Source organism: Mustela putorius, unplaced genomic scaffold (assembly GCF_011764305.1).
Source record: "Mustela putorius furo isolate JIRA1106 unplaced genomic scaffold, ASM1176430v1.1 tig00000580_pilon_pilon_pilon, whole genome shotgun sequence".
NCBI lineage: Eukaryota > Metazoa > Chordata > Mammalia > Carnivora > Mustelidae > Mustela > Mustela putorius.
The window spans coordinates 3,556,675-3,582,219 of NW_025421423.1; the positions used below are offsets into that span (position 1 = coordinate 3,556,675).

Genomic DNA, 25,545 nt, shown 5'->3' on the forward strand with positions numbered 1-25,545 from the left:
TCCCCGCTCCATTCCTCTTAGGAGAATGTTGGCTCACAGGTGAAGCAGAGAGGCCGCGACCCCCCGGGCCTCGCTACCAGCCCGGGAACCTGGAGCCCCGCTGAAGAGAACCGAGCCTGATTTCCTCGTCCCGCCGCACCGCCCCGCGCTCGCGGGAGGCTCCGCCCCTTCCCCCGATTGGCTGGCGGCAGCGAGTTGGGGCCCGCGGATTGGCTGCGCGGCCGCTGACTAACGTGGCGGAGCTGACGTGGCCGGGACGGCGCGTGGTTCCCCACTGGGCCGCGGACGGGACTCGAGGTGGGCGGTGGAGCGCCGAAACGCGAGCCGCAGCGATGCCGCTGGAGCTGGAGCTGTGTCCCGGGCGCTGGGTGGGCGGGCAGCACCCGTGCTTCATCATTGCCGAGATCGGCCAGAACCACCAGGGCGACCTAGAAGTGGCCAAGCGCATGATCCGCACGGCCAAGGTGAGGGCAGAGCCCGGGAGGGAAAGGGCGCCGGCCGGGGGCGGGGCCGGGGGCCGGGGGCGGGGCGGCGGGGAGCCGGGACTGCTGGGCTCGGCTTCTGTCCGTAGCCCGCGTGCGGCCCGACGTCCCGCTCGCCAGTTCCGTTTCTAAATCTCTGGAATCCTGCGCATCCCTCCCCACCCTCCTCACTGGTCCGCGTTCCTGCGGTTGCCGCCCAACCCGACCTTTGCCCCCTCCTGGTGGCAGAATAATCTTCCTTAAACAGAGGTTTGGTCAGGTCGTACCCCTGCCTCACACCTTCACGGGCTCCCCATTGTCCACGGGTGGAGTTGAAACCCTTGAACATAGCCTTCAGGACCTTAATGACCTGGTTCCTTCCTGCCTACCATTTTTCGTTTCTGACCTCTTTCAGAGACACTGAGTTACTTCCAGCGAGTTCTGAAGCACCTGGAAGTTGCTGTCGTCTTTTCACTTGGCATTGCTTGTGTTTGGAAAGTGAGACAGTTAAAATGCCAGGGCTCTGGGTTCAAATTCAGCGGCCACCACTTACCAGCTGTGTGAACGTGGGCCGGCTGCTAAACCTCTGCGAGCCTCAGTTTCATCATTTGAAGGTCGGGTTGATAATAGTACTTACCTCAGAGTTGTAAGGCTCAAATGGGATGATTTATTTAAAGCTCTAAGCACAGTACTTGCTGAGGACTCAATAAATGTTAGCTATTAGCAGTGGGAGGTTTAGGAATATTCAGTGCTCCGTCTTGGCAAATTTCTATTCCTGTTACAGGTCTACTTGGATGCTTTTTCCAATCCTTCCCCACAAGGCTGCCTCTCATCTATCTCTCCTCAAGTTGCATTGTCACTGTCCACGCTTCTTGCTCTCTCTCTTCTGGTTCACTCCGTCCTTTTTCCCCCGCTTCCCTTCCGTGAAAGCTGTTCCCCTGTCATCAGTGTGATTAGGTATTTATCTTGTTCTTCTTTCAGGACTAACTTGCTTTTCTGGAAGCCTACTGAATCATAAAAAAATACTTTTAAAGAATGACAGCTGCACTAAATGGACCAAATGTTTTATTTATTTATGAAAAGATTTTATTTATTTATTTGGCAGACAGAGATCACAAGTAGGCAGAGAAGCAGGCAGAGGGAGAGGGAGAAGCAGGCTCCCTGCTGAGCAGAGAGCCTGATGCAGGGCTCGATCCCAGGACTCTGGGATCATGACCCAAGCTGAAAGCAGAGGCTTTAACCCACTGAGCCACCCAGGTGCCCCGGACCAAATGTTTTAAATGCACCATCTCACTTCATTCCTACAACACAACATGGTGGATTCTATTGGTTTCATTTTAAAGGCTCAGAGAAGTGACTTGTCCAAGGGCACATAGTAAATACTGGAATTCAGAGCTTTGCTCCTAACCAGAGGGTGCTAGCCTTTGTGCTGTAACATTGTTTCTAGGGGGGAAATTCCTGCTTATAATTTAGGGAACAACCTGTTCGCGGAGGTGTGACCTCTGAATGCTGAGGTTGTAAAAACACCCAGAGATTTTGAAACCATAGAAACAAAGCTTTTTTTTTCTTTTTCTCTTAATTTTGGAGGTTGCTTCTGGGGCGAGGGGAGGAGAATGAAGAGGTTGAGCCTGTGGTAGAGTGGAAGGAACAATGGACTGGTGTGAAGATGCCATTTGTCGGCTGAATAATCTTGGGCAGGTGACTTTTCCTCACTAGGCTTCAGTTTCATTTATTTTAAAATGTGTGTGTTTGTTTTTTAAACTTAAAGTAGTGGAATCTTGTGAAATCCTTGTATTTTAGGATTTTTAAAAAAGTCTTTGTTGCCAGATAAAGTCATATTCGTACGTTTAGTTACCCAGAGTAACTCATGCAATGAAATCAATCTATTTGCAGTGTTAAAAGTTGAGCTCTTTCAATTATTTTTATTTTCTTACAACAAAATATATTAATATATATGTTATAAATTTACAATTTATATATATACATACATATATATATACAATTTATAAATATACAATTAAAGATTTACTAGCTGAATATAATTTTTAATTTCCAAATTTTGCAGCAAAGGGAGCATCACAGCTTGGCCCATCCTGGAGTTTTGCTGCTTTTGTTTTGTTTTGGGTTTTTTGGCCAGGAGACAATCAATAAAAACTTGACCACAATCATCGTTGTAGTAAAACAGAGACAGTGGGGGCGCCTGGGTGGCTCAGTGGGTTAGGCCGCTGCCTTCGGCTCAGGTCATGATCTCAGGGTCTTGGGATCGAGTCCTGCATCGGGCTCTCTGCTCAGCAGGGAGCCTGCTTCCTTCTCTCTCTCTCTCTGCCTGCCTCTCCATCTACTTGTGATTTCTCTCTGTCAAATAAATAAATAAAATCTTAAAAAAAAAAAACAACACAGAGACAGTGATTGTGTTTTCTTTTCTTTTTTTTTTTTTTTAAAGATTTTATTTATTTACTTGTCAGAGATAGAGGGAGAGAGAGCGAGTGAGCACAGGTAGACAGAGAGGCAGGCAGAGGCAGAGGGAGAAGCAGGCTCCCTGCTGAGCAAGGAGCCCGATGTGGGACTCGATCCCATGGTGCTGGATCATGACCTGAGCCGAAGGCAGCTGCCCAACCAATGAGCCACCCAGGCGTCCCTGATTGTGTTTTCTGAACGTGGAGTTCACCATAGAATTATTAGAGATCACTCAGTTTTAGGAAAGAAGAGGACGAACCCGTTCTTCTCTCCGAACAACTGCTGTCAGGTGGAATATAGTTGAAATTTATCTGACCTCTTGTCTTTACTAGTTTCTGCTGCTTCACTTTTATCTTCTTCCTGTAAATGAAAGGTTCACCCAGAGCGGACAGTCTCTTTCACTCCTTGAGATGGAGCTCAGAAGTAAAGGGAGTGGGAAGCAACGCCCCGAGACACACTTCCTTAAACACCCCCCCTCCCCACCCCCTCCTTGGTTTGCTGGAGGCCTGGCTGTAGCAGCGTCTGGGTGGCAGTCATGGGCCAGGAGACACGTGCTCTGCAGCCTTAGCAAAGTGATCTGTCCAGCTCTGCCAGAGACTCTGTGCAACGTTGCTCGGGTTACTCCGGGCCTGGGGATCTTCCTCTAAACAATGAGAACTCTGTTGCCCAAGGTCACTTTCCGTTCTCATGTTTTTCAGACTTTCTTGACCATGCCATATTGTGGCCTTTCCAGGAGAGGGGGCAGCGCTGTTAGCACAGGTATTTCTGGAAGTGAGGCGCTAAAAAAGCATGCTAAAAAGCAGCATGAATCACTCTGTCTACAGAAATGTCAGTGAACTGGAGACTTTTCCTTCGTATTTCTTTTTTTCTTTTTTTTAAAAGATTTTATTTATTTATTTGACAGATCACAAGTAGGCAGAGAGGCAGGCAGAGAGCGAGAGGAGAAAGCAGGCTCCCTGCTGAGCAGAGAGCTCGATGTGGGGCTCGATCCCAGGACCCTGGGATCATGACCTGAGCTGAAGGCAGAGGCTTTAACCTACTGGGCCACCCAGGTGCCCCTTCTCTGTATTTCTATTGACTGGTTTTTATTTTTATTTTTATTTTTTTTAAATATTTTATTTATTTATTTGACAGAGAGAGATCACAAGTAGGCAGAGAGGCAGGCAGAGAGAGAGGAAGGGAAGCAGTCTCCCCACTGAGCAGAGAGCCCGATGTGGGACTCGATCCCAGGACCCTGAGATCATGACCTGAGCTGAAGGCAGCGGCTTAACCCACTGAGCCACCCAGGCACCCCTATTGACTGGTTTTTAAAAGCAGTTGTGAGAGATCGGGGGCTGACTGGCAATAGAATTAGAGCTTTTATAGCTGGAAAATCCAACTTTCATGTTATAGTTTCTGTTCAGTAAGGCCTGGGCCTATCTAAGTCCTTGTTTTTGTCCTTTTTGCCCCAGAATCTCTTGTTCAACTAAGATGCCATGCAGAAAAGCACTAGCGTGGAACAGCTAAAGCAGAGTTGTTTGTTTCCTGGCCCATGAGGGGCTCCTCTGAGCTGCTCCAGGTCCTGGAGTGAGCCCAGAGCAGCTGTTGATGGAGATGGAAATGCTGAGTCCTGAAAGCGGGACTGACTTATCCAGGCAGGAGTGAGAGTCACATCCTGACTTCCCCTCAGTTCTGGTCCAGTGCTCATTTTGTTGTCCTCTGCGGAGTTACCCAACTTAAAAGTCTTCCTTAGCTGTTTAATTATTTTTAATATAAAATAAACTGAAAAAAAAAATCACATTTTTTTTTCCTTTTTGCATTTTAAGGGGGGACAGTAGGGGAAGGCCCCATTCCCAGCCTTCTCTTCCTTTGAGACTCTGCTTCTCCTTTTCCTCTTTGCCTCTGTCAGTCAACCTTATTTTTTTTTTTTAAAGATTTTATTTATTTATTTGACAGAGAGAAATCACAAGTACACTGAGAGGCAGGCAGAGAGAGAGAGAAGGAAGCAGGCTCCCTGCTGAGCAGAGAGCCCGATGCAGGACTCGATCCCAGGACACTGAGATCATGACCTGAGCCGAAGGCAGCGGCTTAACCCACTGAGCCACCCAGGCACCCCAGTCAACCTTATTTTTAAAGATACTGATGTCAGAGCTGTTGCCCTAGCATTTCCCTTTTCTCTGAGAATCCACGACAGGCCACTGAAAGGAGCCTGTTGTGTGTTGCAGGAGTGTGGGGCCGATTGTGCCAAGTTCCAGAAGAGTGAGTTGGAGTACAAGTTTAATCGGAAAGCCTTGGAGAGGCCCTATACGTCCAAGCATTCCTGGGGGAAGACGTATGGGGAGCACAAGCGCCACCTGGAGTTCAGCCATGCCCAGTACAAGGAGCTGCAGAGATATGCCCAGGAGATCGGCATCTTCTTCACCGCCTCAGGCATGGATGAGGTGAGCCCTTGGTGTTGCTCTGTCCTTTGCTAGGCCTGGAGTCAACTCCAGCCATTGCTTATTTGAGCCTTTTTTGTGCTTTCTAGACTTAGCGTTCCCGATCACATAAACCGTATCAATTCCCAACTGAATGGGAGGCCAGGAGAGGCAGAGGCCCAGTGGGATTTTGTGGGCGGAGTACCAGAAGTTTCTAAACAAGTTGTCTTTGGGAGTAGGGGGCAGCCACACTGGCATCCCTGAGTCCCTCAAGCTTCTGGGAGACCCCTGCCGGAGCAGTTTTCTCCCAGTGGAAAGTGGCCTGGACTAGGAATCAGGAATCCTCCCTTCTGACAGGGTTCCACCCATTGCTGCGTGGCCTTGGCAGATTTGGGTGGGGGGCACTGGTAGGCATCCTGAGTGGTTCACAGAATGGTCATGCTGGCATTCTGGAAGGGTCCAGCAGGTACCACGTCTCAGGTCCTGTCTGCTCTGTGACCTGCCCCTTTGAGATTTCCTTTGTGTACTCTTTTTCAAATGCAAAAGTTTAATTGTAAAAATAATAAACATCTTAGAAAGTTTAGAAACAGGAAAAACTAACCCGTAATCGCTATATGATGGCTCTTTTTATAGATTTAAGTCTTATGTGCATTGCATGGTTGCTATATTTGTGAATATTTGGTTCTGTGCACGGAATTTGGTTCTGTGCATGCTTTTCCCATTTAACATTATGCAAGAAGTTTTTACCCATATCTGGGTTTTTCTTTCCAGCTTTACTGAGATATAAGTGACATAAGTCCTCACATCTTTTGCTTTAAGTTCCTTTTTTTCCCCAAAAACTATTATTAATTTTTGAGAGAGATGTACACGGGCTTGAGTGAGTGGGGCCAGCGGCAGAGGGAGAGGAAAGAGAATCGTAAGCAGGCTCCGTGGTCAGCTCAGTGCAAAGCCTGATGTGGGGCTTGATCTCAACGACCCTGAGGTCATGACCTGAGCTGAATGCAAGAGTCCATTGCCCAACTCACCGAGCCACCCAGACACCCTGTTCTTAAAGTTTTTCATAGCAATGTGATACTTCTTCTTCTTTTTTTTTTTTTAATTTTAAAATGTATTTATTTATTTGAGAGAGAGAATATGTGTGAGGATGAGGGGAGCTGGGTGGGGGGGCGGCAGAGAGAGAGAAACTTATGGAGACTCTGTGTTGAATGCAGACCTGACTTGGGGCTTGGTCTCACTAGCCAAGATCATGAGTCAAAACCAAGAGTCAGATGCTTAACTGACTGCAGCACCCAGGTGCCCCAGCAATGTAATTAATCTTTTGAGGATTTATAATGTAACTATTTCTCTACTTGTGTACATTGCAGGTTACTCTAGGGTTTTTTTGTGCTTCTAACTTATGCTGAGATGAACATCATTTTTCTGTGTTCTGTGTTGTTTCTTTAGGGTGGCTTTGCAGAAATTGATCATTAGATGAAACCTACGAGCATTTATATGGCTCTTGAAACTTTTGGAATACTTTTGGTCAGTCAGAGTAGTTGAATCGATTCCAGTTCATTCTGTAGGCCTCCCTGACCATTTGTGTCCCTGTTCCAATCCCAGAATATGTTTTATAAACAGTTGAAAGGAAACATAAGTCGAGTCTGGGCGGTTGGTCGCCTAGGCTGTTGGTGGTTTTAACAGGGGCAGGGAGGCAGAGAACCTAGGCATCTTGGGGAAATGACAAGTCCAGGCCTCAGTTCTGTGGACAGATTCATCCCTTAATTCACAGCTTTCATAAGCCTGGCAGTCTTCAGACCCAGTTGTGCATTTGATGATCATAATTTCCTACTTTTGAATTATGACTTACAGAGCATCTTTCCTTACAGGAAATATATTTTATCCCTACTGTGCCCCACTTTGCAGATGAAGATATGGAGGCTCAGAGGGGTTGGGAAATTTGTACAAAGTCACACGTGCAGGAAGTGGGTCTCGAAGGTGCAGTGTGCTTTCCCCGGTCCTTCAGTTCTGCCTGGGCATCAGTCCAGGTGTGTGTGGCTTCGTGGAGCTTAGTGGAGCCTTGGGCTTCCGCCTTGCTCTTTATTGCCTTGAAGTGGGTGGAGAGCCTCTGGGCCTAAGAGCTGCTCTGGGGACCAGGAGACAGATTTTTTGAGGAAAGTGTTCCTGAAGAGGTGGCTGGGCTTTTTTCTGATCCCAGCTTAACACTTCCTCAGGGAATTCCTCCTGTTCCCCAGCTTGGTTCAGACCCCTCCTGTTTTGGTCTCTCGTTACTTGAGTAATGGTGTGTTAACCCTCCCATTTCCATCCCAGTCTGCTAGCTGAATGGAGGCATCTCTGGGGCCTGGCCTGTAGTCGGTGGTTGGGAGACATTTGTTGGAGGAATAAACGAAGGAGCCAAACAAAAGAGAGGGTTAGTGGTTTTTATCAGATTCTTATAGGATCTGAAAATCAAAAAAGTTTAAGCAGGAAAGAGCATGTGCTTTAAGATCTGAAAGACTTGGGTGTTGTTTTTGGTTCTACTATTAACTGACATTTTTTGCGTATTTATGATGTACCATGTTCTCTGCTAGATATTTTAAACATCACAACTCATTCACTCTTCTTAACAACCTCTTCAAATAGCACAGTTCTCCCCATTTCACAGGGAGAGTGTCCGTAGTCACTAATTAGCTAACCGCCCACCCCACCCCCCACCTGAACACACTCTTCTTTCATCTCCCTGGGCCTGTTTCCTCTTAGGGAAATGGCAAGGCATTGATTAAGAGACCTCACCCGCAGGCTTGTCTTCTGAAGCGGATGAGACCGTATACATGAAGCACATGTCTCAAGATGGGACCCTGTCTGTGTGTTCCCTGTGGACCCAGATCCTGGCCCTTAGTACCTCCTGATCTTAGTACTTCCTGATCTTGGTACATGCTTAGTGCCTCGGAAGGAAGGTCACACCTAGAAAGTGGCATTTGTTTTCATTTTGTACTTGTGTCATATACTGTGGGTTCACAGCAATTTGGGATTGCTCTCTGGCAATCCTCTAGAACTCAAGCACTCAGACAGCCAAACCTTCATCCTCAGAGGGCAGATTTGGGTTAAGGAAACTACCAATCCTTCTTGTGCTGAGTGTGAAACTTTGGGTCCCATTGGCTTAGTAATGAGTCAGTAACAAGACATTCCTTTCTTTCAAAAGAAATAAAATCTTAAAAAAAAAAAAAAAGAAAGAAAGAAATGAAATATTGCCATTTGCGACGCCGTGGATGGAACTAGAAGTATTATGCTTAGTGAAATAAGTCAGTAAGAGAAAGACAATTATCATACACTCTCCCTGATATGAGGAGGTTGAGAGGCAATATAGAGGGTTTGGGGGATAGGAAAGGAATAAATGGAACAAGATGGGATGGAAAGGCAAACAAACCATAAGAGACTCCTAATCTCACAAAACAAACTGAGGGTTGCCAAGGAGAGGGGGGTAGGGAGAGGGTGGTTGGGTTATGGACATGGGGGAAGGTATGTGCTATGGTGAGTGCTGTGAATTGTAAACCTGGGGCTAATAATACATCATATGTTAATAAAAAAAGTTAAAAAAAAAAAAAAAAAAAGACAGGACTGCAAAGCTCTGGAATGAATTTCCAAAGATTATGGCAGTGTTCTGGGTCTCTAGTGTTGTCTTTGCATACAGCCTTTCCCAGAGTAATGAATTTGAGAAGCACTCTCATTTAGAGGACTAAGTCCTAACCTGTTTGTTAAAAATAGTCTCGAATGGGGCGCCTGGGCGGCTCAGTGGGTTAAAGCTTCTGCCTCTGCCTTGGCTTAGGTCATGATCTCAGGGTCCTGGGATCGAGCCCCACATTGGGGGGGGTCTCTGCTCAGCAGGGAGTCTGCTTCCCCCTCTCTCCATGCTTCCCCTCTGCCTACTTGTGATCTCTCTCTCTCTCTCTGTCAAATAAATAAATAAAATCTTTAAAAAAATTAGTCTTAGGCACCTGGGTGGCTCAGTCAGTTAAGCATCTGACTCTTGATTTTGGCTCAGGTCATGATCTCAGGGTTGTGAGATTGAGCCCTCCACATTTATAGGGAGTCTGCTTGAGATTCTCTCCCTCTTCCTCTCCCCAGCTTGCATGTGATGCACTTTCTCTCTTTATTAGAGAGAGCACACGCTCTCATTCTTTATTTGAGAGAGAGAAAGGGAGAGCAGAGTGAGCGAGCGAGAACATGAGTGGGGCAGAGGCAGAAGGAGAAGCAGGCTCCCCACTGAGCAGGGAGCCCATTGCAGGGCTTTGTCCTGTAACCCCAGGAGCATGACCTGAGCCAAAGGCAAATGCTTAACCGACTGAGCCACCCAGGTGCCCCAAATAAGTAAATCCTTAAAAAATAAAAAAAATAATAAAAATAATCAACCTTGGTGGTGGTACTCCCTGACCCTCCACCGCATTGTCGCTTCCCCAGGGCAGTTTTACTAAAACCTGACCAAAGGGGAAGTGGAAGAATGGTCACGTGGGAATTCCATGGCAGTGACACCTGAAAGCAACAATAACAAATGAGAGTAATGGGAAGAGTATGACAGTGGTTCTCAAAGTGTGGTCCAGGAACCCCGGGGGGGTCAGGATGCCTTTCAGAAGGTCTACCAGGTCCACACTGTTTTCACAGTGATATTCAAATGTGATTTACCTTCTTCACTGTCATTCTCTCCCAAGTGCATCGTGTTGTTTTCCAGAGGGTGTGTGGTGTGTGATGACGTCATTCCTCTGGCAGTGGCTACAGAAAGGTGTGCTTCATGCTCTTTTATTTTAGTAACAACTCCTTTCACAGACCACACAATTCACCAATTACAGTTTACCGTTCAGTTGATTTTAGTATTTTCAGAGTTGTGGTGGCCTTCACCAGAGCGGACTTCTGCGCATTTTTATCGTGTACCCATTTACAGTCCTTTCTCAGTCCCCTTGTTTCCCTCTGCCCAGGGCAGCCTCTCACTGCTTCCTGTCTCAGTACATTTGCCCTTTCCGGACGTTACCGGTAAACAGAATGAGACAGCCTGTGGTCCTGTGTTTCTGGCCTCTTCCACGCAGTGACGTGTTCGGGGTCTGTCTGTGTTGCTCATGTGCCTCGCTCCTGGCTATGGCTGAGTAACGGTCTCGAGCACAGAGAGACTGGGTCTTACTTACCCGCTTATCAGTCGGTAGACATTGGGATCGTTTCCACTTTTTGCCTAGCAGGAATAATGCTTCTATGAACGTTCAGGTACAGGTTTTGCACGGGCATGTTTTTACTCTCTTGGGCATACGTGGTAACTCTGTGTTTAACTTTGGGGCAGTTGCCAGACTGTTTTCTAAAATGGCTGCACCTAGTTTCTAATCCTTCCAGCAGTGTAGGAGCATCTGGGTTTCTCCACGTCCTCACCAACCATTTGTGAAGAATCTGACTTTCTGATCCTAGATGTCCTAGCAAGTGCGAAATGGCATCTCATCGTGGTTTTGACTCCTATTCCCTGACGTTGAGCACCTTTGCATGTGCTTATTGGCCATTTGTATACCTTCTTCGGAAGAATGTCTGTCACATCCTTTGTCAATTTTTTTTTTAAAGATTTTATTTATTTGACAGAGATCACAATTAGGCAGAGAGGCAGGCAGAGAGAGAGGAGGAAGCAGGCTCCCCACCGAGTGGGGAACCCAATACGGAACTCGATCCCAGGACCCTGGGATCATGACCTGAGCCGAAGGCAGAGGCTTTAACCCACTGAGCCACCCGGGCACCCACATCCTTTGGCAATTTTTAATTGGGTTATCTATCTTTATATATTCTGGATATGACTCCCTAGTCAGGCATTGGTTTGCAGAAATGGTTCCCATTCTTCTGGGTTGTCTTTTCATGTTTTGATGGTATTCTTGCAAGCACAAACATCTTCAGTTTTAATGATGTCCAATTTATGTTTTTTCTTTTGTGCTTGTCTATTCTAAAATTTCTCAGTTTTAGGGGCACCTGAGTGGCACAGTTAAGTGTCCGACTTGGTTTTGGCTCACGTCTTGACCTCAGGGTTGTGAGATTGAGCCCTGCATTGGGTTCCTTGCTCAGCTCTGAGTCTGCTTGAGATTCTCTCTCCCTCTCCCTCTGCCCTCCTGCTCATGCTTTCTCTCTCTCTCTCTCTCTCAAATAAATAAATAAATAAATAAATAAAATATTTTTTTAAATTTCTCCATTTTAAACCACAATGTGGTATTGCTACAGAGCTATCAGTCTGGTAAAACAAAGTGACAATCACACCAAAAGGTTGTAAGGATGCGGAGAAAATGGAGCATTCCTAGGCTGCTGGTAGGACTGCAGAAAGGTGTAATCACTCTGGAATATACAGTACTCTCCTTTTTATAAACATACCTTATTTTAATATAGTTCACATGTGGTGTTCTATCACAATTTACTCCGTGTACTGGTAGTTTCTTGTAAGCTGGACAACACATGAAAATATTTTGCATCTGTGTGTGGGGATGGATGTTAACTGAACTTTTTTTGGTAGTCATTTCACAGCGTGTGTATATCAAATCATTTTGTACACCCAAAACTAATACACTGTTATGTGTCAATTATAGCTCCGTAAAAAATAACCATTTATTGCATACCTAAAAAAAACAACACAAACTAGACATGCTTAACGCGTAGCCCACCAGGTGTCATTTGATAATTTAAAATTCATACAAAACCTTGTCCACACATGTCCACGACAACTTCACCTGTAATAGCTCCCAGACTAGAACAACCCAGAGAGTTCTCTAGCAGGGGAGCAGTTCCAGCCATAAAAAGCAATGAACTGCTGATAAGTGCTGCAGCTTGGATGGCTCTCCAGGGTATTACATGGAGTGAAAAAGCCAGTCTCAAAAGGTTACATACTATATCGTTGAGTGTATGTAGCAAATGGCAAAGTTACAGAGTTGGAGAACAGATGAGCAGTTGTCAGTGGTTAGGGAGGGGAAAGGAGGCGAGTGGATGTGGCCAGAAAGCCTTGGAATGATGGCACGGTTTTGAATGTGACTCTGGTGGTTGAGTCTGTGCACACGGTCAGGCTGCATAGAATTAGATGCACGCCCGCACAGATGAATACTTGTAGAAATCGTGACATCTAATCCGATCAGTAGACCCCATCAATGTCACTTTTCCAGTTGTGATTTTGTACTCTGGTTTTGTAAGGTGTCACTATAGGGGGACCTCTGTGAAGGGTTCAGAGGATCTTCTCTGTATTATTTCTTACAGCTTCATGTCAAGCTATCATTATTTCAAAATAAAAAATTTAAAAAGCCCCAAATACCTTAGTTTTAATTCCGTAAATGGATAGAACCTACATGAACAAAAACCCTGTAGAGTCTGTAGTCATTTTTTTTTTGAATAAACAAATCTTTAGATACATTTATTTACAGGAAATTCTTACACTGAAATGAAATCATTTATTTGTAATATATTTTCAGTGGTTTTAGAATTTATAAAATATTTTCCAAAATGAAAGCCACTTAAAAATTTATCACTCTTACCAATGTTCTCATGGTATATATATTCATAATTTTTCTTCATCATATGATTTACCACGAAGATACAAAGTAGATGTCTACAAAGTAACATCCCAACTTTGTATGTGCCTGTGTCAATTTAAGCACTTGTTACTATACATGTAGTCAGGCTATTTTTTTTTTTTAATTTCTTTTCAGTGTAACAGTATTCATTGTTTTTGTACCATACCTAGTGCTCCAAGCGTCCTTAGTCATTTTTAAGAGTGCCAAACCTTGGGGAGCCCCATGCTGAAAGGTGCACACCCAGGTTTCACAGTTGAGCCTGCAGACTCCGGGGTCTGATTCCAAGTTTGAATATGCTTCTGCTTCTCATCCCTGGTGGGTCCAGGTGGAGGTGATTCAGCCTCTTTGTGCTTCTGTGCAAAAGCACAGTTAGTACCTGAACCCATCTTGCAAGGTTGTTGTGGGGATTATCTGTGATTATTGACATAAAGCATAGCACACAGCCATCGCTGAGCAGATGTTAGCTACAGTTAAGGAGGGCAACCCAGGCTGAGCGTCAGGACATCTGGCTGGCTTCTTGCCCTGACTCTGCTCTGAGCTGATCTCAGTGTGAGCCTAGCGAGCCCCTTCCCTCTCTGGGCCTCTGTTTCCTTTTGTGTGTGAATAAGCTGCTGTCCACAGGCTCTCCCAGCTCTGATGCAGACCCAGAGAAGATAGGACGAAGGCCACTTACTTGCACCTGGTATGAGGGCTTTCCTTTTCAACCCATGCTGCCAGGTGCCTCAGCTGCCGGATGTGGCCTCTGAAGGAGAGAGGGCACCTCCTGGCATCGTGTCCTTAGGAAAGGTCACTTGTTCATGTCGTTCACTCCCAGGTGGCTTTGAGGCAGAAGCAGGAGCAGCTGGGAGATGGAGAAGAGCCCGGGTGTTGGTGGTCGGGGTCTGCCTCTCAGCCTTACCCTTCGGCTCCTTTCCCTCTGCTCCCCAGGAAAGCCCTGCTGTGTGGTGTGGGCGACACGGGCTCTGTGGCCACACGCTCTGAGTTCAGGTTCTGGTGCTCACCCTTTGTGAGCTCAGGCTTGTCGTGTAACCTTTTTTGAGCCCCTTTTTTGTGCCATCTGCCAAGACAGGGTGATAAAGATGCCCAGCCCCCATGGCTGTGGTGAGTGGTCGGGCGTTCTGTTACTGAGAGTCCTTTGAAGTTGTTTTGCTTCACGCTATCTGGACAGGGCGGTATCTGTGCCCCGGAATGCCATGCTTCCCAAGTGTCCTCCAGGCTGACCCAGGCATAGGTAATGAGGGGACCTGCCTTCTTTTTTTTCTTTTTTAATCTGATGAGACACAGCAAGAGAGGGAACACAAGCAGGGTGAGTGGGAGAGGGAGAAGCAGGTTTGACCTGAGTGGAAGGCAGACGCTTAACAATGGAGCCAACCAGGCGCCCCGGAGGTGCATTCTTAAGAGCCTTACAAGAGTTAATTCGCTGGCCAGGTCCCTTTTCTGAACCAGCATGTCCTGTCTGCCTGGCTGTAAGAAGTGGGTTAGTCACTTGTTCTGTGTGTACCTGGCAGGTGGCGCCAGGTATTTAGCCCTGACTTCCTTGTGGGCAGCAGCCAGTTATCAAGTGCCTCATTTCTCCTCTCAGTGGTATTCCTCATATGCTGAGGGAAGGTTTCAGTGAGGTGGGATTTTATCAAGGCTAACATAATTACCAGAGCCCTGGTCAGAGCTGCTGAGAGACACATGGAACGGGACTGAAATGAACAGAGTTCCTTAGGTCTAAATGGAGAGTTCTCTTGAGAAAGCCAGTAGAGGCCACAACCGTCGAGATGGCTCCTGAAGGATATGCTGCCCTCGCACACAAGTGTCCTGTCCTAGCAGAGCTGGGTACCCCAGAGAGAGGTACCCCCTTTCCTCCCTTCTCCTTTCCTTTGCTACCCCGCTAGCAGAGCACCCTCTACCCAAGCCGTGGTGTGCTCTGACAGGGCCACTGGGACTGTCCCTGTACTTCCCCCTTCCTCATTCCCTCATGCTGGGCAGCTCTCCAGCACCCTCTCTTCTCCCCGGCTCATTGCTGTGGGCTTTGCCCCTTTTCCACAGGATCTCAAATGCTGAGGGGTGGGGAAGGGGCTTTAGAAAATTCCCAGTTCCTCTTCTTGCTTCTGTTACCCCTCAGATCAGTGGGCCGGGATATGGCAAGGAGGTTCTGTGGACACGCGTTGTCCATCCTCATTAATTAGTAATTACTACCAATTAATTATTAGTAATGAAGCCTCTCCCCCACCCCTTTCCCCCTAATAAACAAGGGTTCTGAGTTAAGTGTGGGAAATACTGGGATTTAAAAAAAAAAAAAAAAAAAAGGCTAGACAACTGTATTTATTGGGACCCTGTAAGAGGGAGCTCTGGCAGTGCAGCATTTTCCGGAACCAGGTTGTTGGTGGGACCCTCTCCTGCGAGTGTAAACCAGTGGATTCCCTGGGAAGGTCTTGTTGGCCCCTCCTTTCCAAAAGACTGAAAGCCTTTGTGCTGGGGGGTGGGAGGTAGGAGAATGGTGAGGCTGCCTGGCTGCACGGTACTCCTACATGGAAAAGGGATGGGCAGCGGGGTGGGGAAGCTGGGGAGTCCATGGAGAACGGGGATGCCACCGGCGTTGACCCAGCCTGAGGGGCCCTGGGCCCGGCACTACAGCCTAGGAATCTGCCCCATTACTGCAGTTGGCACCCTCTGCAGCGATTAATCCAAAGCGGCAGTGTTCGGAATGGCCGTTAGGTGGGGCTGGTTCTCCAGAGGACTGCGAACACACCCCTTTCCCTTAAGAGATGAACGGGCCCCCTCTTTCTCGTTTGAAAACTGTAGAATCTGTAGAATTCCGTGCAGATTTTCCAGCCCTCATAGGTGAGCTTCTGCACAGTGTTCCTCCTGCGTTTGGTCCCTCCTTCCTCCTGCTGCAAGAGGCTCCAGCTGCCTCTCCTATTCATGCTGTTGGGGACTTTATCATCATGAGCCCTGCTCTCTGGAGTTGTACATTGTAAGGAAGAAAACTTAGCATAGGGTTTTCCCTCTTGCGGTAGAAAAACACTCTCCATCAGCCAGATAGAATGAGAAAAGTGGGAGACGTAGACTTTGCTCAATAAACCCATTAGAAGGGATGTTTTTCACTTCCATTTCAGGGCTGGCTAACAGTGTGAGAGACACATAAACAGGAGAGGTAAGAGAGAGCGATTCGGAGGGGACAGGAGAGGTGGGGGAGAAATCCCGCACAGGGAACACCACTCGAACTCCAGCGAAGGCAGCTTAGCAGGCCTGGGAGTAAGGGGCACTCGGGCCACACTGGCTGATGTCTCTTGGACCCAGGGGTTTGTGAACTGCCTGTGAATTGTTCACTGGCTCATTAAGCACTGAGTATGGCTCTCCTGCAGCTCTGACCTTCATGCTAGAGGATTTACATGGAAGGAAAGTGGGTTTTTCTGAGTGTAGCCAGTGATTGGAGTAGCTTATCACCTGCGGGCAAGGTGGAAGGAAACTCGGGCAGCCTCGGGTTGATGTAAAGAGCCTGACGGTGGAATTGCCACTGCTGTGCCCTCTAGGTTTCCAGCCCTAGCTCCTTACAAAATAGGGTTCACGGAGCAGCAGTGGTAGTATTACCCAGAAACTTAAGAGAAACAGAGCTGCAGGCCCCACCCTAACCCAGCAGCATCAGAATTTGCATTTCATTTGAGCAAGATCCCTGGGAGATCATTGTACCATATTCAGGTGTGAGAAGCAAGGATCCAGCCTTCCAAACCTACTTTTGAGACCTGGGTAGCATTTTACAATAGATTGAACTTAGATATTTGGAAGCATTCTGAGACCTTGATTCTCCCAACTTCTGGTATCCAAACTCCAATTAAAAAAAAAAGTAATAAAAGGTAGTTTTGGGGGGTTTCGTAATTTGATAACAAGTTGAGATTTTACTCTTTAAACTTGTAGCCTACTGATTCTGTTAGCATTTGTTGACACTTAACAATTTCCTGACCCTGAGTCTTACTGACGAACCAGGGTGGAGGTAAAGGACGGTGAAGGGCCCTCGCAGTGATGTTGTGTTGGAAAAAAAAAAAAAAAAAAAGTGAATGAGGGGCACCTGTGCGGTTCAGTTGATTAAGCATCAGCCTTCAGCTCCGGTCATGATCCTGGAGTCCTGGGATCAAGCCCTGTATCCGGCTCTCTGCTCAGCAGGGAGTCTGCTTCTCCCTCTGCCCCTGCTCTCTCGCTCTCACTCTCTCTCTCTAATAAATAAAATCTTTTAAAAAAAAGTGAACGAGGTTTGTTTTTCCTGTGGGCAGCAGGGTTTGAAGGCTGACAGGGGGGTTGATGGGCTTTGCCGGCTGTGGATCACTGGATCAGGGCTGGGCCATAAAATGCTGCATTTTTTCCACTCGTGGCAAAGGTTGAAATGGCTTCCTTTCCTGGCAGTTTGGTTTTGAGTGAAGGGTAAGGCCTTCAAGGGACACTCACTTTCTCACCACCTGGTTTTCTGGACCAAGATTAGGTCATGAGCTCTTTGTGATGAGACCCTGGGCTCCTTGGGAAGGAAGGTCTGGCCTGGGGTCTGATTCTTTTGCAGAGCTAGAAGCCAGTACAGGCCAGCGTGCACTGTTTGTTGGACGAATGGACAGGTTGCTGTGAATGCAGGTTTGCATCTGAATGAAGTGATGGACATAACACACCTGTCCCAGCTTTCCGGTTGTTGTTTTGAGAGTCTCTCTTGCTGGGCAGGAGGAAGGTTTTTTCTGTTTGTGGCTCCTCGCCCGACCTGAGCATGGTGAGTTTGAACAGCAGTGAAAAAGAGCTCCCTCTTTGATTTTTATAGATGGCAGTTGAGTTTCTACATGAGCTGAACGTTCCGTTTTTCAAAGTTGGATCTGGGGACACTAATAATTTTCCTTATCTGGAGAAGACAGCCAAAAAAGGTGAGTGTTTAATTTTTGCCCTAAAATGAAGACGCTCAAATCTTCCCATTTTTATTCCCTTTGTAGAGCCCACCAGAGGAGTCTCCTGAAGACAGGCGTTAGAAACCTCTTTACACTTAGCATATACTTCTGTTTTTCCATGTGCTGACTTTGGAAGGAAAGACATGAAGGATAAGTTAGTTTTTAAAGAACCTTTTATTTATTTATTTTTATTTTTTGTGTTTTAAATAATTAATGTATTTATTTGACAGAGATCACAAGCAGGCAGAAAGGCAGGCAGAGAGAGGGGGAAGCAGGCTCCCCGCAGAGCAGAGAGCCTGATGTGGGGCTTGATCCCAGGATTGTGGGATCATGACCTGAGCCAAAGGCAGAGGTTTTAACCCACTGAGCTATCCAGGTGCCCCAAGAACCTTTTAAATTAAAGATTATTGTTGTACTTGAAATCGAGAATATGGAAGCATATAGAAGGCTTCTTAGAGAAAGTTTGACTTTGAGAAATAGTCTGTGCATACAGTGTAATATCGAACCTCTGCCTGTTTCAGTTTGTAAAGTGGTCTTGCAACATGAATCCTCTCATTTGGTCCTCCTGACAACCCCAGCACTGAAGCAGGTTCTAGGATTATCATGCTTTGTACTTAGTTCATAGAGTAGGCATGCGAGATCACACGGCTGGGAGGCGGCTGCTCTGGGCCTCACATACTCCCTTGTGCCCTTGAGCTGGGGGCCGTGCTCCCCCTCACCCTCCCATGCTGGGCAGCCTCTTCATCCAGCGAGATGCTCATCTTTCTCCGAGGATTGTGAAATTCCTCTGCCTCCTGACTTCAGCTCACTTCGCTAAACACTAGTATTGGGGGTGAGGGGAGTCTCCCATTTCCTCAGGGTTGGGGGCAGGAATCCACCAGGCTCCCCTCTCCCCCAACTGTGGCTGGCACAGTGTCTGAGAGATCCCTGTGGAGTTCATTTGGATGATGGGACCAGCAGTTGGGGTGTGCTTGAGGGAGAGTCCCAACTCCCCAAGAGAATGTGCTGATGGTGTTGGTATTGGGTCACTCAGGCCGCCCGATGGTGATCTCCAGCGGGATGCAGTCGATGGACACCATGAAGCAAGTCTATCAGATCGTGAAGCCCCTCAACCCCAACTTCTGCTTCCTTCAGTGCACCAGTGCATACCCGCTGGCCCCCGAGGACGTCAACCTGCGCGTCATTGCGGTGAGCAGGCCGTTGTCTGATTGGGCCACGCCACAGTGGTGTTCCTTGAGCCGAGTACCGTGGGAAAGCTGGGACCTTTCTTGTAGCCAAAATTCTAACCAGTCTTTACCTGCTTCATGTAATTTGAACAGAACCACCTGTGCAGTTAAGAAAACAGGTACATTCTATAGAGGGTGATTGTAAATTAATTTTTCTTAAAAACCAATCTTCATTTTCCCCCTATGAGATTTAAGGAGTGCCTTCTCATAATTGTCTGTATACACTTTCTGCTGTGTGTATTGGCCATCAGAGGTCCCTCGTCTGTCAATTGCTGCTTCATATCCTTTCTTAGTATGCCATCTCTTTTGTGTGTGTGTGTGTGTGTGTGTGTAAAAGAAGATTTAACCATTTTAACCATTTTTAGATGTACCGTTCAGTGGCGTGAAGAACATTCACATGGCTATGTGACCATTACTACCACCCATTTCCAGAACTTTTCCATTTTCCCAGACTGACACTGTACACGTTAAACACCGAGTCCCCCATTCCTTTCTCCCCCAGCCCCCATCAGCCTCCATTCTGCTTCTGTCTCCATGAATCTGACTCCTCTAGAGGCCTCATCTAAGCAGAATCCCACCATGTGTCCTTGTGTCTGTCTGCGCACATTTACACACCATGTGCAAGGCTCCTCCGTGCTGTACCGTGTGCCAGGATCTCATTCCTTGTTGAGGCCGCATCATATTCCGTTGTGTGTATATACCGCCTGTGATTTGTCTCTACCTTTGTTGATGGACATTTGGGCTGCTTCTGCCTTTTGGCTACTGTGAATAAGGCCAGTAGGGTCACTGGTATGCAAAATACCCATTGGGTTTTCTTCATACTGAGTTGTAGGAGACTGTCTCGAAACTTCTGGCTTCTCCTGCTCTCTGCTCTTGGCCAGCTCTGTTATTTTTTGCCTGTAATTCTGAGCCTCCATGAGGCTCAAGGTGGTTACAGAGACAGCCTTGAGGGAATTTTCTCTCTCGAAGGATTTCGTCTCCTCCACCTCAGCCATTTCACAGATGGTAAAACCCAGTCCCAGAGGGAAAAGGCCTTACTTGGCTGAGACCTCACAGCAGCTTGGTGTCAAAGCTGGGACTGGAATCCCCTGTCTCTTGTTGTCTCGGGCCTCCGCCATTCCTTTCTCCTGGTAGCACCCGAAGCTTAACTTAATTAGAGACATGTATATGTAATTATCCTACACAACCATTGTAGTTATATTAGTGGAATTTTAAATATACACAGGCATATAACCCCAATACTGCAATTCACTAGTTTCCTTTTATATTTTGCTTTTGGTACAGTATTTTGACATTCTGTTCCCCTCCCCCCCACGATAGTCTAAACTTTTGTACATGTTGCTACACAGTTTTCATATTTAACTTTAAAAAAAAATTAGCCTTTTTTGAAAGCATACACTGCTACCTTTTAACCTAAACTTCTGTCTCTCCCAAGTGGTAGCTTTTTCTCTATTTCTATTTCTAGCTCATCTCTAAATCATGTCATTTTAAAAATTTAAATGTGACCTTTCTTTAAAAACTCCAACAGCTCTGAAATATGTCCTGTAGAAGCTTAACGTTCTCTGAAATCTCATCCCACAGAGATTACGGTCATCAGCAGTTTGCCTTATGTGACTCCAGATGTTTTCCTTGATTTTCTTTCTCTCTAGATATGGCCCGCCCCCCTTTCCCTTCTGTTCTCACCCAGGATGCCATCATGTCCTGGGGCACAGTGAGGGTCAGCGGCCTGCCCGCCTCCCCCACCTCAGGCCGGCCCACCCATATTCCAGCACTCTGACCCCACAGCCTGCATTCCCTTGTCTGTCACTCACCCTCGGGCCTGGTTTTCAGGGCCTTTGCCACTCAGCTGTCCTACTGATCTTTTTTTAGACCCCATCTGGGTCTTTCTACTACATTTATGCTTTCTGGTCCCCCTCAATGACAAGACCCGCTTGACGAATGTCTTTTGTTTTCTTCAGTGAATTATAGATCACAGATTAGTTAATTATTTAGCATTTCCACCAAAGGTTTGTTTCAAGGTTGGGCCGTATATATTATTGACAATGATGTTTGTGCATACAGCATGCTGGCTTTCAGCATCTCAGGCTAATTAAATGTGACAGATGCTTTCTGAATGAGTTTAGGCATTCGGTTGTAGTTCTGTTGTTACTCCTGGTGGCTTGTGCCATGTGAAGCATTCTTAGACTTCTTGCTAACAGTAGCCATTGTTTTGGGAGAATCGCGATGTGCCGAGTGCTTTTCACGCATCTGGAGCAGCCCTGGGCAGGTAGCGGTATTATACCAAGAAGGAGAAGCTCAGAGAGCCTCAGCGTCTTGCCTGTATTTGCACAGACAGTGAGAGGCCCAAATGGGACTCCAGCCTAGATCTGCCTGACTACACTCTGTGCGTAAAGGGTCACAATACTTAACCTTTTTCTTTCTTTTTTTTTTTTTTTTTTTCTATTTTAAAGGAATATCAGAAACTCTTCCCTGACATTCCCATAGGGTATTCTGGGCACGAAACGGGCATAGCGATATCTGTGGCTGCGGTGGCTCTGGGTGCCAAGGTGCTGGAGCGTCACATCACTTTGGACAAGACCTGGAAGGGGAGCGACCACTCGGCCTCGCTGGAGCCTGCAGAGCTGGCCGAGCTGGTGCGGTCTGTGCGCCTGGTGGAAAGGGCCATGGGTTCCCCGACCAAGCAGCTGCTGCCCTGTGAGATTGCCTGCAACGAGAAGGTGGGTTCTGCATGACCCTGCCCTGCTCCACTGTCCTGGGAGGGGCCGCCATGGGCTTCCCTGCTGCGGGGGTCGGTACTGACCCTCTGAGTCTGGGCTCAGGTTAGCAGTGGGAAAAGCATGTCACTTAAGGGAGTGTTAGCAGTTTCTGCGGCCTTCTAGGGTCCTGCTGTAGTTTCCCACCAAGCCTCTTGAGTCTTTGCCTCCAGGGCTCTAGACTCTAGGAGCTGTAAGTGGGTTCAGGGGTAGCCTCATGAGACGCCTGGCTGGTGAAGTCCTACTCCCTTGTAGTAGGTGAGCCTTGAGAAACCATCGGCCACAGGGGTTCCATGAGGCATCAAGAGAAGGAAGGACCTGTGATACGTTGTTGAGGCATCTGTAAACGGAGGTGACCTTGGTTGGGTGGGGCAGTGGGTTGTTGCCAGGGCTGGTGGGGGATGACGCACATCTTCCCCTGGGAGCAGTGTGAGCTGTGCACCATTGACCTTCAGACGGATGGGATGGTGAGGCCTCGCTGACAGTCTGGGCTTCTTAGAAGCTGTGGCCTAGACCTGCCTTGGCCTCTGTTCCCAGAGCCAGGCACCCTGGGGCTGCCAGAAGTGCAGGCACTCCTGATCTGCTGTGGTTGTCTGGGGGGAGGCAGAGTCCGAAGCCCAGGCAGGTATGAGGAATGCCGTCATCTTTTATTCTAGTAGGGCCTGATTAAAGTTGCCTATGTACCAGGACACGGAAGTCATGGTAAAAAGAAACAAACTGCCTTGCAGAGGAAAACGGGAGGGAATTGCACCAGAATTGACAAGGAGAGTTGAGCCCTTAGTTTGGTTTCGAACCTCCCAGCTCCCTGGGCAAACAGTGACTACAGCAGGGTGGTGCATCATCTGGTAAATCCACTGGCAGAACTTGAGTCCTAGCATGGAATTTTAGAATTGATCCCTTGGCCCTCACATGGAGGATGTCGAGTGATGCAGTGATTTGTTCAACTTTTCTGGACAAGACACAGAAAGGCTGGTCATGAGCTTCTGGTATCCATTAGTCCCCTCACATGCTTGTCTCGTCTGCCCCTTACCTGTCCTCTGAGTAGCAGCATACTCAGCCTTGTGAGCCCTCCATAGTCTCACTTTACTGAGCAGAGTGGCCATGGACCAGGACCCAGGATCCTGGTTCCCGGCAACTTTAGCCAAGTTATCTGCCCTCTGTGCACCTCTGTTTCCTGTGTTTAAAGTAAGATTGAATTGGATGATGACAAAAGTAATTGTAATTTTCATGGTTCGGAAGCATTCTGTGCTCCAGGTAGATTGCATACATTATCATCGCTAATCCTTATAGTCGTCTGACAAACTGGAGGTGCTGTTAGCTCCCATTTTACAGAGAACCTCCACCACTTAGGTGGCTTGCACGAACCTGAAGGGGATTTGAACCTGGCTCTGTTGGGCTGTGTGCTCTATCCAGAGGCCCCTCCAAGCCTCCTAATTCACCCCACATTGGCCAGGTGTCTGCTGGATGTGAGATGCTCTTCTAGGCACCGAGGGGAGAAGAGAATCCCTGCTCCCAGGGTACCTGTGAAGACTGGGGAGGTCAGGGACCTTGGGTATAAAACAACATGAAGCAGTTAATTTCTATGAGGCTGGCACTGAATCTTCATTTTATCCACAGCTGGGCAAGTCCGTGGTGGCCAAAGTGAAAATTCCAGAAGGCACTGTTCTAACATTGGACATGCTCACGGTAAAGGTGGGTGAGCCCAAAGGCTACCCTCCTGAAGACATCTTTAGTCTGGTGGGCAAGAAAGTCCTGGTCACTGTTGAAGAAGACGACACCATCATGGAAGAATGGGTAGAAAATCATGGCAAAAAAATCAAGTCTTAAAATAAAGTGCCATTTTCTGAACTGCCTTGCTGGTACTGTTGGGGGAGATGGGATAGGAGCAGTGGTCCCTCGAAACCTGGCTTCCATCCGCTGCTCCTCCTGATGTACACATGTTGGGGCCAGGCACTGGCAAGCCCATAGGAGGGGTACAAAGAGCAAACATGCTAGTCTCTGCTTCAGGCTGGCTGGCCCAGAAGGGTGGGCGATTTGCTCAGAAGCAAATCACTGTTGTCCATTTGCTGTGTGGATACTGGGAGGAAGGGAGGAGATTGAAATCTGGCTGTACAAGGTCCTCTTCTTTAAGCCTTCATTCATCCTGCCCATAAAGCCAATCCACATGACCTGAAATGTTCCTTCCCTCCAGACCTGTCTTCTCCACTACCCTTATTCCCTCCCTGCCCTGGGACTCTGTACCCAGTGAGCTGCATGGCAGTCACTGGGCATCAAGAGAAGGGATTGGTCAGGCATCTGGTGGGCTGAGAGCTGCTGAGAGCCTGCATATCTCTATGAGCAAAGAGAGGAAAGGACATTCATTCCTCCTCGCCACAATGGGGAGAGCCTGCCGTGTGCCAGGGCCTGCTTTAGGTACAAGGAGACAGCGGTGAATAGCCCATGTTTCTTCACGGAACTTTCACCCAGGTGGGGAGAGAGGCACAGCAGACCATTAGCACCGTAAGTGAATCCCAGGAAGTCAGAAGGGGATATGTGCAATGGGGGGGGGGGAGTAAAAGGGCTGCGTAAGGGAGACGGGGAGTGTGGGCATGGTGCATTTGTAGGGGGACATTTATATATGGTGGTAATGCTGAAATCAGCCCTTCCCTACTCATAATGAAATTACGAACCCAGCGAAGGAGAAAGACCCTCTGTTTTACATTGTACAGCAGCATGAACCTTTCAGAGTCCATGTCAGACTCCCCTTTGTTCTTTTGAACCAATACTGACAAGAACGATTCTTTTCAAATGTATTTCCACATTCCTAATCTTTGTGCATATTTATCTGAGCTTGTCACTCTGGTGCCTTGTTTGGAAGTGTACACTTGAGTCTCTTTTCAAATGTATATAATTAGCCTCTTGAAGTTTCTTTACTTGTGAGTATAGAGCCTCCCTCCCCTGTGGATCCCAAAGCAGGTTCTGCAGAGGCCCTGATATTTTTTTTTTTTTAAGATTTATTTCAGACAGAACAGGAGTGGGAAAGGCAGAGAGAGAAAATCTCAAGCACACACCATGCTGAGCACAGAGCCCAATGCAGGGCTTGATCCCACGACCAAGAGATCACGACCTGAGCTGAAGTCAGAGTCAGACAGTTAACGGACTGCACCATCCAGTCACCCCGAGGCACTGATATTTGTAAGTGTGGTTGGGGTGGGGAGGGAGTCCTGGGCTGTACTCATGTGTAAAAGAGAATGTGTTCAATTGATGTGCTAAGAATTGAAGTTTGAAGGAAAATTATCACCTGTGTTTGCCACAGGTGGGTAAACAGCACACCCACAGCCAGTAGCAGCGGGCCATCTTGTGTTGCCCTTGGCTGACCTGAGGGTGGAAGGATTGATATCCCAGCATGCCTTTAGTCCATTCTGGTTGGGAAGCTCAGGTCTATTAGATGTCCTTGACCACCTGCCAGGTGGGAGATACCCAACCAGTGGCGCTGGAGAGTTCTTGGCCTATTGGGTGCAGGTACCTCTACAAACGGTATGCTTTATGTGTGAATTGCTGAGATGTTTTCTAAAGGTTATGGGAGCCATGAATGGGAAACTTGGGAGTAGGGATGGGAGGGGAGGCATGGCAAGGGAAGGCCTTCTGGTGGTACTTTAGTTCAGCCTTGTAGGTTAGGAAGTGACAGGAGGAGGAATCTTGGGATTTGAGGCACAGACTTGGGAGGTGCCAGAGTGTCCAAGGACATGCAGGTGATGGTTTGGCAGGGACTGGCTCCATGCGGATGAAGGATTTAGAAGGTGGTCAGAAAGGAAGCAAGGAGCG

General features: G+C 47.6%; 1 protein-coding gene across 2 annotated transcripts; it reads left to right on the forward strand.

Annotated features, from left to right (window-relative positions):
• The first annotated feature begins 239 nt into the window (after nt 1-239).
• On the forward strand, nt 240-23,589 carry NANS (N-acetylneuraminate synthase). Of its 2 annotated transcripts, none has more exons than XM_004747673.3 (6): nt 240-464; nt 5,123-5,338; nt 17,642-17,741; nt 18,796-18,950; nt 21,439-21,705; nt 23,359-23,589. In XM_004747673.3, the coding sequence occupies exons 1-6, from the start codon at nt 333-335 to the stop codon at nt 23,566-23,568; spliced, it is 1,080 nt and encodes a 359-aa protein (XP_004747730.1). In that variant the 5' UTR covers nt 240-332; the 3' UTR covers nt 23,569-23,589. The 2 variants fall into 2 exon arrangements, with proteins under 2 accessions (XP_004747730.1, XP_004747731.1); XM_004747674.3 differs by lacking the exon at nt 240-464 and adding an exon at nt 2,021-2,159.
• Nucleotides 23,590-25,545: the final 1,956 nt, after the last annotated feature.